The 13325-nt window shown below is 38.7% G+C and overlaps 1 protein-coding gene across 2 annotated transcripts in view; it reads left to right on the top strand.

The window, feature by feature from the left end:
• The window catches only part of LOC121728289 (ubiquitin carboxyl-terminal hydrolase 32), a 31095-nt gene that overhangs the window by 1773 nt on the left and 15997 nt on the right, over positions 1 to 13325 (top strand). For both annotated transcript variants that reach the window (XM_042116436.1, XM_042116435.1), the window contains exons 4-10: positions 2009 to 2234; positions 9656 to 9933; positions 10834 to 11023; positions 11434 to 11598; positions 12003 to 12154; positions 12542 to 12682; positions 13038 to 13122. In XM_042116436.1, coding sequence (XP_041972370.1) covers positions 2009 to 2234; positions 9656 to 9933; positions 10834 to 11023; positions 11434 to 11598; positions 12003 to 12154; positions 12542 to 12682; positions 13038 to 13122 — 1237 coding nt within the window. The remainder of the gene's footprint in view (positions 1 to 2008; positions 2235 to 9655; positions 9934 to 10833; positions 11024 to 11433; positions 11599 to 12002; positions 12155 to 12541; positions 12683 to 13037; positions 13123 to 13325) is intronic.

The raw sequence follows: 13325 nt of genomic DNA, 5'->3' as shown, positions 1-13325 counted from the left end.
ACAGTAATTTTTGAGTTTTGAGACATTAATTTCAAATAATACTAATATTATAAATGCGAAAGTATGTCTGTCTGTCTGTCTGTCTCGCTTTCACGCCAAAACTACTGAACCGATTGTAATGAAATTTTGTACACAGATAGTCTAAAGCCTGAGAAAGGACATAGGCTACTTTTTAACTGGAAAAAGGGGTTGTAAGGAGGTGAAAATGCGTAAATTTGGTCAAATTAAGTTAGTTCCAAAAACTCAAAATAGATGGCGCCAAGAGTCCCCTAGATCGCGCTATCGCTTGCTCAAGAGTATTTCTATAAGAGGTGGTACCCTGATAAGATACGTTTTTCGATTCTTTCGATTGTTATAAGTACACGTTATTAACTAATAAGTAATAACTCACAGCGCCAAAACTACTGAACCGATTGTAATGAAATTTTGTACACAGATAGTTTAAAGCCTGAGAAAGGACATAGGCTACTTCTTACTGGAAAAAGGGGTTGTAAGGGGGTGTTTATGCGTAAATTTGTTCAAATTAAGTTAGTTCCAAAAACTGGAACAGATGGCGCCAAGAGTCGCCTAGATCGCGCTATCGCTTGCTCATATGTATTTCTATAAGAGGTGGTACCATGTTGAGTTAATATTTGCGATTCTTTCGATTGTTATACATGTTATTAAATAACTCTCCTACCAACATAGATATCAGAAACAGTCTGTCTACCAATAATAAATAGTTTATGGGCATTGGGCAAAGTTAAGGTTGTGTAATGCATTATGCAGCTAAGTTGTGTAACGCTAAATAAGCTTTAAAATTTGGTATAAAAAAGTTTAATTAAGTAAAAATAAAACATATTATGTGCACACTACACGGCTGTTTTGGGTATTTTGATTTAAGGGGTACCAGGGTTTTAAAAAGCTTTTGACACCAATTTTGTTGACACCGCGCGCTATAAACTGAAGTCCACGCGGACGAAGTCGCGGGCAACAGCTAGTAAATTTTACATTTCCAAACATAAATATCCTACAATTCTTTGTGTGTATTGAATAATTTAAAATAACATTTGTTTTTAATGTTATATTATGCAACTTGACAAATATGAAATGTAATCTTATCTCATTTATCGTTAATTATATTTATTTAAGCCAATAACCTCTAGTGATATTAGTTTTCACACTGTATATTGCCGTCTGATGCTGTGTTATTTCAAGGCTTATGTGGGTGTACTTACCATGTAAGTACAGAAATAGTTCCACGGTCATTATCAACCTGTATTAATCACTTTTTCCTTGGTGCCATCTACTTTCAAATACTTAGGGCCTGTTCACCAGTTCCTGATAAGTGATGAATAAGCTATCCAGTATCCACCAATTATCTTAACAGATCAAATATGGAGAAACTGTCAAAAAAGTTGTGATCATAGGCCATAGCCTATTCGGCACTTTATCAGAAAGTGGTGAAACAGGCCCTTATGTTGTTTTTTTTACCTAAGTATATTTTGATAAATTGTCTATTGTCTAAGAATAAGCGGTTAAATAAATTTACATATTACATGCACAATATATATATTACTAAAAATTACATGCACAATATATATGTTCCAACATATTGTATTATTCTGTATCATGAAAATACTTAGGGCCTGTTCACCAGTTCCTGATAAGTGATGAATAAGCTATCCAGTATCCACCAATTATCTTAACAGATCAAATATGGAGAAACTGTCAAAAAAGTTGTGATCATAGGCCATAGCCTATTCGGCACTTTATCAGAAAGTGGTGAAACAGGCCCTTATGTTGTTTTTTTTACCTAAGTATATTTTGATAAATTGTCTATTGTCTAAGAATAAGCGGTTAAATAAATTTACATATTACATGCACAATATATATATTACTAAAAATTACATGCACAATATATATGTTCCAACATATTGTATTATTCTGTATCATCTGCTGACTCCACAGTTTGTTTGTCAACAAGACAACTATTCAACTATAACCAATAATTATATTAATTGTCCAGGAAATAATAGAGCTCGAGAAATGTTTCTGGACTCTTCGGTCAGCGGCTGGCGGTGCTTTGGGTTCGGCGGGCGTGTGCGCGCTGCTGTCGCCGCCGCTACCTCGCGCCGCCGCCGCCGGTCTGTTCCGAGCGTTAGATGACAACTGCGACGACCATGTGGACTTCAAGGAGTTGTGCTGCGGATTAAGTGCAGCCTGCCGGGGACCGACCACAGAGCGCTTGAAATGTGAGTCTAATGATATTGGTCATAGAGCTTAAAGTTGGAATAACTCGCGCGGCCTACTCGGGTTTGTTCCGAGTGTTGAAGGATAACTGCAACGACCCTGTGAACTTCAAGGAGCTGTGCTGCGGATTTGAGTGCAGCTTGAGAGGACCTTTAAAACCGGTGGAAATGTAAGTCTCCTCTCCAAAAACCTATTTAAATTTGAAGAGGTTACGGCGATAATAGGTACGCAGATGGACTTGATAGTTGATTACCAAAATCACAGAATTTTGGTCTTATTCTAGAGATTATAAATTCTGCCTAGGATTTGGCAGTCATATTGCTTAGCAGATCTCTAATGTCTTTTAGGCAGAAGGTCAAAGTCATACAAAACTATTGTGATCTCTTGACCTTACCATTGTTTACAAACGTCATAGCAAAGTGCTAATTAAAAATAATTTCGGCAAAAACTCAACGATTGAGGCAACATAGTATGCGTTATTTTGGTAAAAAACAAATAAATCTGTGCCATTATCAATTGATATCATCTGAGCGACGTGCGTTCTTCTGTGACGTTAATCGTAATTGTTCAATGCCGTATCTGTCTCGGTGCTTACTACACAGTCGTAATAATGTGAATTCGCTTTACACAACGATTAATTTCATTACATAGATAACCCATATTTTGCGTTACATGTCTGTGAAGGAGAAAGACTTCTCTTCAGACGTAATCATTAATAAAAAATTATCATTTATTAAATATCATGGCAGGCATCAAAGTGAACTTGTGTCCTTGACCATTAATAATCGGCCAAGTGCGAGTGGGACTCGCCCACGAAGGGTTCCGTACCATTATAGAGCAAAATTAGGCTAAATTTATTTTGTATGGGAGACCCTCTTAATTTTTTATTTAATATTTATATTATTATTAAATATTAAAGTTCACATAAAACTAAGGATTGTGTGAAAAATTCAAGTATCTACCTGTTGCTATTATTGATATAGATTATAGAGCAAAAAAGGCCAAAAAAATCATGTTTGTCGTATGGGAGTCCCCCTTTATAGTAATTTTATTTTGTTTTTAGTATTTGTTGTTATAGCGGCAACAGATATACAATTACACAATTTGTGAAAATTTCAACTCTCTAGCTATTACCGTTCTTGAGTTACAGCCTGGAGACAGACGGACAGACAACAAAGTCTTTGTAATAGGGTCCCGTTTTTACCCTTTGGGTATGGAACCCTAAATATGGCATAAGGCCATTGCACTCACAGAGACAGACTGCGACAGATAAACGAATGATAACTAAAAAAAATCTTAAGGATAAAACCTTCTAAAAATATGTATATGACAAACAAAATAAAATAGATGTTCACTAGTTTAGAATATGTTATAATAATTATTATAGTGTTGTACAAAAACGAACATAAATCTTTCATCACACAGGATGGATGATAAAGTTAATCTAACAGTTAAAAAACCGGCCAAGTGTGTGTCGGGCCACGCGCAATAGTTCCGCAGTACCGATAGTTTTTTTTTTAATTTTTGTATGGTTGATGAATGTACATACATTTATAACGTGTTTTACACTACACATATTTAACAACACCATATTCTCAGTTACTTTCAAAGGAATTTGAACGAAAAGTTCTTTTATACTTCGCCGAATACATTTTTTTAGTTGATCGACTATTACTCAACAACTTATCAATTAGCCGTGATAGTTTTCCTTTTAAAAATTCAGCACATATCCAGAAGCAACCATTTAGCTGGTGGAAGACACTGGAGTCTTAACGATTTTTTCCACTTTAAATAATTCAAGACGTGAGTGGATGAATAGGGTAAGTAACATGAAAAAACTTCCCGTTTTCTTGTTTTAATGGAGGCTTTAGGGCCAGAAAAAATATTTGAAATAGAAAAAGTATGGATTATGTGTGTAGCCAGATATATTAGCTTGGTTATGAAGTAGATAAGTCACAAGTTTTATTAAAATAATTAGGGAAAAAATGAGTTATTGTCAGTATGTTACGAAATGTCACTTGTTCGAATCTTCCACTCACGTCTTCAATTTATTGTATTTCACAAACGGATCCCATAATAGGAAAATGATCTATAAATACTCATAATTTTATTTAAAAAAACCTATCCAACGACACCCCACACGATGGGTGGACGCGAAAAAAAAATCATCCCTGTTTGATGTGTAGGAAAAGTAAAGGTACTTACCATAAAATATTTTTTTTTAAGATTTCATGTACCATTTTGTCGGCATCATAAATATGTGCATTCTTGCCAAATTGCATATTTGTAGGTCCTATACTCTATAGTCTCTGAGCAAAACCGCGGATAGACAGACAGACGGACGGACAGATCGAAACTATAAGGGTTCCTTGTTGACTACGGAACCCTAAAAACGATATAATTTTGTTTTATATATACGATTATTTCATAAATAATATTACTTGTATTGTGTATTGTAGACTGACTGCTACACTCAGAGACGAATTGAAGTTTAATCTTAATTAAGGGTGGGTTGCACCAGAGTTGTGGTTAAAGTTATGGTTATAGTTAAGGCTAAATTTTGCTTTAACTTTACCCTTAACTTTGACCGGAGAAATTGTCAGATGACAGCTGGTCCAAAAGAGTTATAAATGAACGTGGGCGGGGACGCTGCTGGTAAAGGAGAACTGTCAAAAATGGCGTTTTTGTATGATGACAGCGTTAGTTCCTTTTTTCGCCACGCGTATTTAAAACCTTGTCGAGCTCTATGGTTATCCATACTAATATTATAAATGCGAAAGTATCTCTGTCTGTCTGTCTGTCTGTCTGTCTGTCTTGCTTTCACGCCAAAACTACTGAACCGATTGCAATGAAACTTTGTATACGGTTATTCTAGAGTCTGAGAAAGGACATAGGCTACATTTTGATGTGGGAAAATGTCTTATTTCCATGAAAATTTCGATGAAAATGAATTCGCATTGCGCGTGGCCAGCGCTCATCCCGGGGGTCCTGGGTTCGAGTCCCGCAGGCGGAACAAAAAGTTTTCAATTTTCCTGGGTCTTGGATGTGTATTAAAATAAAATTTAAAAAATCTTAAACATATTTTATGTATAATATTATAAAAAAATCCAGAAATATATCGATGGAATGAACATTTTAGTTCTAATACGATTCAACAGATGGCGTTTTATTTTTTACTTTATTGTAACATAGAACTAATCATACTTATTAGTTAGTATGTTTTTGTTTATAGTTTTTAATACGTTAGAATATTATCTATACTAATATTATAAATGCGAAAGTATCTCTGTCTGTCTGTCTGTCTGTCTCGCTTTCACGCCAAAACTACTGAACCGATAGTAATGAAATTTTGTACACAGATAGTCTAAAGCCTGAGAAAGGACATAGGCTACTTTTTAACTGGAAAAAGGGGTTGTAAGGGGGTGAAGATGCGTAAATTTGGTCAAATTAACTTAGTTCCAAAAACTTAAAACAGATGGCGCCAAGAGTCCCCTAGATCGCGCTATTGCTTGCTCATACGTATTTCTATAAGAGGTGGTACCATATTGAGTTAGATTTTTCGATTCTTTCGATTGTTATACATGTTATTAACTAATAACTCACCTACCAACTTAGACATCAAATTCAAAAACAACAGCGCCAAAACTACTGAACCGATTGTAATGAAATTTTGTACACAGATAGTCTAAAGCTTGAGAAAGGACATAGGCTACTTTTTAACTGGAAAAAGGGGTTGTAAGGGGGTGAAAATGCGTAAATTTGGTTAAATTAACTTAGTTCCAAAAAACTCAAAACAGATGGCGCCAAGAGTCCCCTAGATCGCGCTATTGCTTGCTCATGCGTATTTCTATAAGAGGTGGTACCATGTTGAGGTAGGTTTTACGATTCTTTCGATTGTTATACACGTTAATATTAACTAACTAGCTGTTGCCCGCGACTTCGTCCGCGTGGTCTTTAGTTTATAGCGCGCGGTGTCAACAAAATTTGTGTCAAATTTAAAAACTTTTTAAAACCCTGGTAAGTGGTACCCCTCTTAGGGCAGCGTTACACCGGAATGGCAGCGCTGAAAGTGCTCGCCTCGCCGCTGCCATTCCGGTGTAGCGCGGCCCTTAATTAATCAAAATACCCAAAAACAGCTGTGCAGTGTGCACATAATCTATACTAATATTATAAATGCGAAAGTATCTTTGTCTGTCTGTCTGTCTGTCAGTCTCGCTTTCACGCCAAACGCCAAAAGTATCTCTGTCTGTCTGTCTGTCTGTCAGTCTCGCTTTCACGCCAAACGCCAAAACTACCGAACCGATGGTAATGAAATTTTGTATACAGATAGTCTAAAGCCTGAGAAAGGACATAGGCTACTTTTTTTACTGGAAAAAAGGGTTGTAAGGGGGTGAAAATGCGTAAATTTGTTCAAATTAAGTTAGTTCCAACAATTCATAATAGATGGCGCCGTGCGTCTTCTACATCGCGCTGACGCTTGCTCAAAAGTCTTCCTATAAGACGTGGTATCATCTTACATTTAAGTTTCGATTTTTTTCGATTGTTATATCTATTCTACGGTATTAAATAACTCAGTACTTTATCTGTGCAGTGACGTAACCTTAAATCTATCAATGATAAATAGTTTATGGGTAAAGTTGTGTAATCGGAGGGCTAAATAAGCTTTAAAATTTGGCATAAAATATAAAGTTATATAAAAAAATGAAATACTTATTGTGTGCACACTGCACAGCTGTATTGATTTAAGGGGTACCAGGGTTTTTTTATAAAAGCTTTTGACACCAATTTTGTTGACATCGCGCGCTATAAAGTACTATAAACTGAAGTCCACGCGGACGAAGTCGCGGGCAACAGCTAGTAGTTAAATATGCGTATCTCGGATTGGAATCTTGGAATCGGCTCCAACGATTTTTATGAAATTTAGTATATAGGGGGTTTCGGGGGCGATAAATCGATCTAGCTAGGAATCATTTCTAGAAAATGTCATTTTCATCGGATACCGAGCAAAGCTCGGTCAAACAGCTAGTATAATACTTATATCTTCTATCAGCTTCAAATAAGTACGTATTTCATTGTTGTTGTTATACCATCAGCCTTACATTCACAATGTTGTTCATACCAATTTACTATGGTCACGTGGAATATACAAATAGTGCGTCTTTAGTATGTGTGGGTAAATAGATAGTACTTACTGTTGTATGTAGGTGAATGTTGGCTTGGCACACCTTGACACACCTTGAGATGTGCAGTTATCAAGAGTCCCGCAGACAGATGCATAATTAGACATTGGATTATATTATGCATTTTAGGCGATAGTGCATATTTTTGCAATTTTTCGTTGATAGTGCATATTTCAGTCGCATAATATGCCCTCGAGTCTCCAAACCAGCTATCATAATACACACTGAGGCCACGAAACAGAGTCTATTCGATAAATCAAAATACCTCAAATATGTGGCCCCATCCCTATTTAAAGACTTTCGCAATAGACGCGATAGGTACAATATCTTTCTAGAAACAACATTTTTCTTTTAATTGGCAACATTTAAAAAAAAATTGAATGAAGTAGGTAATGAGCTTCCATGGGCACGCAGCACGCTAGGCGACCGCCAAGGGCGCCGGATAAAATGGGGCGCCAGCCATCACCCTGGGTGCCGATAAAATTTCGCCCAGGGCACTAGTAGCGCTAAAACCGGCACTTATTAGGAGTAGGACCGCAGTTGGCATGACGCGCTGTGATGACACGGTTGTCGCGTGTCGTCGCAAAGGAGCCACCAGCTTTGCAATGCGTTATTTGACAATGCTACCCAACTGCTTCATTGTGGCTTCGTTAATATTCAATATTCATACTTCCATACTTAATAGTATAAATGCGAAAGTGTGTCTGTCTGTCTGTTACCTCTTCACGCTTAAACCGCTGAACCGATTTTGCTGAAATTTGGCATGACCTACCCCGAGAAAGGACTTAGGATAGTTTTTATCTCGGAAAAATGTACGGTTCCGGCGCGATAAACAAATTTTGGCGCAACGGAGTTGCGGGCGTCCTCTAGTTACGCAATAAATTAATGTTAAATAAAATCGGCCAAGTGCGAGTTGGACTCACGCACGAAGGGTTCCGTACCGTTATAGAGCGAAAGTAGGGAAAAAATAGTGTTTTTTGTATGGAAGCCGCCCTTAATTATTTATTTTATTTAAATTTTATCATTAAATGTGCATATAATACATATAACTAAGGATTTTGTGAAAATTTCAAGTGTCTATATGTTGCCGTTATGGATTACGAGCCAAAAAGACCAAAAAAATAACGTTTGTTGTATGGAGGGTTCCCTTAAATATTAACTTTATTTTGTTTTTAGTATTTATTGTTATAGCAGCACCAGAAATACATAAAGTAAAAATTTAAGAAGTCTAGCTATAGCGGTTCTTGAGTTAAAGCCTGGAGACAGACAGACAGACGGACAGACATCGATGTCTCAGTAATAGGGCCCCGTTTTTACCCTTTGGGTACGGAACCCTAAACACGTTAAATACTTATATTTCTTCCGATATGTGTAAAAATTTCAAACGTTTAGCTTAGTTAAACAAGTATATGTGATTAAGCATGTTACGTATTCACTCTGTAAATATTCTCATTCGTTACATCATGCGGGTCTGTATGTAATTAGGGCTTAAAGAGTCACAGTCAAGAAGCGAATAAATAAATAGAAACATCATGTGTTTTTAATCAGCATTTTTTTAATGATCTGATAGCTCATATTTCATAAGCAAGGCCTTTACTTTAAAATATTTACTTTGAAACTACAAATATTGTTACGTGTTGAAAGAGTTCCTGACTAAGATTTTATGAAGCAATGATGGAGTTACGCATTTAACATTTTGTATTTGAAGTCAATCTTCCCAAATCTTTACTTTTATTGTACTATCAGAGAAGTTGCAGCAGACCAGCAGTAGCAGACCTACGTAAATTGGTCGCGTTGTGTCAAACCCAGCAGACAGATCACAGCTAACATTGAAATAACTTGATCCGACCAATTGACGTAGGCAGGCGCAGTCACAGGCTGAAATTTTGGGAGGGGTCCGTCAGTAGTCACTACACTTATATATATTATATACATACATATATTTTTTATCTGCGCCCTCGGACGATTCTGGGTTGACAGCTGTCTATGGTCGAACGCAGTGGTGGTTAGGGGATAGCTAGAAATTTCCTTTCATTATTTGGCAAGTTTTTTTTCAATTTGACCTTAGGTATTTGGGGGGGGGGGGGTCATGACCCTGTGACCCCCCCTCCCTTTCGGGCCGCGCCTGGACGAAGGTCCGCCATCTGTGTATGAATCAACTTCTATGATAGTAGCTCTTATACTACTTTTTTACTTAAGAAAACTGACTGCATTAAAATATTTATAATATGTTCTTGTTACAGTCTGCTTCAAGATCTTCGACCAAGATAGAGATGGGGTACTCAACAAAACCGAACTTGTTGACATGGTCGGTATCCTATGTACGGTCGCCAACGAAGCTATCAAGAATCAAGGCTCAAGGTCATCGACCCCTACAGATTCGGAGTCGGAGAGAGATGGCTACGACCCAGAAGTGGTGCTACTGAATCTGAGAGACAAATTGGTACCGATCGGCAAAGATGGGAGGGTACCAAAGTTCCAACTCGGACCCACCAATGAGGACATTGAACTTATTAATAGGGTAAGTTTATGACTACTAACTTCAAATTCTGAAAGTCCTTGAATAAAATATGTAATGATATCTGGCTCTTTACTATTTTGACAAAAATACGCTGCAGCGAAGCGATGCGATACTGCACATTCCATAATACTGACACGCCGTACTGACATTTCGTGCTGCCTAACTATGCTACCGCGTAGTGCAGCTTAGCTTAAACGATGTCGTCGCGTCGCTCTGATGAATTGTAATAACTAGTAATGCCTAATATTGTTTCAACTTGAATTTAATAAAAAAATAAAAAACTTCAGAGGACACCCGGATGGAAAAAAGTTATTTCTTATGTGTTTCAAAAAACCTGTATACACACAACAATAAAAAGAGATAGAGAGACAGAGAGAGAAACACGCGCTGCCGCACGGCTTACAACTATAGCAAAAAGCACAGACATAGATCAAGCTAGATACCGCATGTCCCGCGAAGTAAGTACATACACATGCGGCATCTATCTTATATGTCTGTGGCAAAAAGTGTCGTGCCAACTTTTTGGTCTTAATTTTTTCCGTCTAGCCCCCTTTCGCAACGCGTGATAAGGAACTTCGTTCCAAAAAATTACATTATGAACTTGTTTGTATAGTGTGTTTGTGTAAACACCGTTATCCTTGAAACCATCAAATGAGACCGTCAAAATGAACAACTTTTTCTATGAGAACAATGCTGGGAAGTCAAAAAAAAATGCCGTCTTCATACCCATACGGATGCCCGGATCGGCAATTTGTATGGGTATGAAGACGGATTTTTTTGAGTTCCCAGCATTGTTCTCATAGAAAAAAATGTTCATTTTGACGGTCTCATTTGATGGTTTTAAGGATAACGGTGTTTACACAAACACACTGTATATCATCATCGCACATTAATTTGTAGAAGAATGAAGCCCTAGAAGACTACGAGAACATAATCGGGGCGGACATGGTGCTGACCGCGGAAGACTTTCTCATCTGGAGCGTGGAGAGTGTGGAGGCTCTCGTCACGCCGCTCCTCGAACTTATCTTCGAGGTGTGCCACGTGGTGCTCGGGCTGAGGCCGCAGTGCAGACACCAGGAGAGGGATATAGGTAGGTTGAACTATGGCAGCTCTAAGGGTCAATTCAGACCGCAACGCGACGCGTAGATGTAATTTTTAAATTTGTATTAAATTGACAGCGTGAGACGTCATGCAAATCTGTCAACTCAATACAAATTTAAAAATGCATCTACCCGTCGCGTTGCTGTCTGAATTGACAATAAGGGCCAGGCCACAACACTCTACGACTCCGCAGAACGCATCGTGAAAATTTCCGATGTAAAGAGTGCTATACTATATGAAATTTTTGCGTTACGACATCGCATCGCATTTCTGTGCGATGTAGTTTTTGCGATACGACGCCGCAACGCAGTGGTGTGGTCTGGCCCAAAGAGGTGGTTGAGGTTGTGAGCAAAGGGTGTCTACCTAAATTGAAACTTACCTGTCACTATAATTTATCAGTGCTGGGTTGGATGCGGCGCGAGGCCGCGCGGGGCCAGTCAGTGGGCCAGTTCTGGTACCTGGTGTCGGCAGATTGGTGGGCCAGCTGGCTGCAGTACGCCGCCGCGCCGCTCGCCTGCTGCCGCGCGCGCACCGACGACGACAGCCTCACCACCAACTCCACAGGTAACTTAAATCTTTCCTGTTGTGGGTTGTAAAATGTAAGCCCACGCACTTTTGTCAGTGGCATCTAAGTATCATTTTTTACATGTGTTTGGAATCAAAACTAATTTCGTTATGAGTAACACGTGCATTGCGTCCCAGACCTGCTGTCGATGTTTAAACGTTGACGAGCTCATGATTTACAATTGCCGTTCTAAAGTTTACAAAAAGTTGATTCTCGACTAGGCCAACTTCCGCGCGATATTTGTCCGAATTCATGTCAAACGGCAATGTAAATCAGGCCTTAAGTTTAGCTGCAACTATTCTTATTTTTTTACAAATCCATATTATATTACAAAATATAGTAGTATTTTATATATTACTGCTACAGTGCATGTAATGTTTAATAAATGCTTCTTATTTTTTAGAATCTATGGGCTCGTTGCTATGGCGGGCTGACACGGCGTCGCTGGGCAGCGCGGGCGGCAGCAGCGGCGTCGGCAGCGCGCCCGCCCCGCCCCGCGCGCCGCACCCCGGACCCATAGACAACACGCGCCTGCTCGCGCAGGACACGCTCAAGGTCAGGATAGTACTGACACACTATAGTCTATGGGCTTGTAGCAATTGCGGTCAGTAATAATTTATACGCCTACATTTACAGGATCAGCTGTATTTAAAAGCGTAAGACGAGGCACAAAACAGAACCATTGTTGTTGAGCTATAGACAAATTGTTGATGCTTAGTGTTTCTATTCACAGATTTGACTTAGACAATAAGAAGTACACTCGAAGAAATTTAATCATAGGCAGTTGACGGACCTACGTCAATTGTGTCAATTCAACGATAGCTGTGATCTGTCGGATGGGTTTGACACAACACGACCAATTTACGTAGGTACGCAATCTGCCTATGAATCAACTTCGGTGATAGTACATTTTTTAAATAGTATTTAATGTTTGACGTTTAGGTCCGCACGCTTACGGGCGAGGGCGGTCTGTTGCGGCGCGACCTGACGCTGGCGCAGCACCGCGACTTCGAGCTGCTGCCGGACGCGCTGTGGCGCGCGCTCGCCGCCTGGTACGGCGCGCCGCACCCGCTGCCGAGACAGGTATGACGTCATACGTGTACATAACATCACACTCATGACGTCTCACAGTCACATATAATGACAAATAAAATTATTAATCACTAGATGACGCCCGCAACTCCGCTGCGCCAAAGTTCATTTATCCCGCGGGAATTGTAATTTTTTTCTGTGTGTACTTTTCCGGGACTCAAAGTATCTCCATGATAAATTTCAGCAAAATCGGTTCAGCAGTTTGAGAATCATACAGACGGACAAACCGACATACTTTCGAATTTATAATATTAGTATGGAAGTATGGATTCATTTACTTTTAGACTTGCTGTACGATTGAGGTAGTCATTATGTTGTTAACAACTATAATATATTAATTTATCAGGTGATAAGACCACCGAATGGTGATGTGGAATTGGAGCTGTATCCTCTGCAGTTGAAAATATTGCGGCACGTCGCCAGCACACAAAGTGAGTTAATAATATAATGTTCATACCATTACAATATTTGACTGGTTTCTAAAAAGGAAGAGTTTTTAGTTCGAAAATTTAATAAATTATGCATCAACTGCGCTTAATCATAAAAGCGTAAGTATATGACATGCCAAAATGGCAACACATTACACAATACATTTTTTGAGAAAATTGGCACATGTCCAGTTTACAGATTAGAT

Source organism: Aricia agestis, chromosome 6 (genome assembly GCF_905147365.1).
Source record: "Aricia agestis chromosome 6, ilAriAges1.1, whole genome shotgun sequence".
In the NCBI taxonomy this organism is placed as follows: Eukaryota; Metazoa; Arthropoda; class Insecta; order Lepidoptera; family Lycaenidae; genus Aricia; species Aricia agestis.
This window is presented reverse-complemented; position numbering and strand designations above follow the sequence as displayed.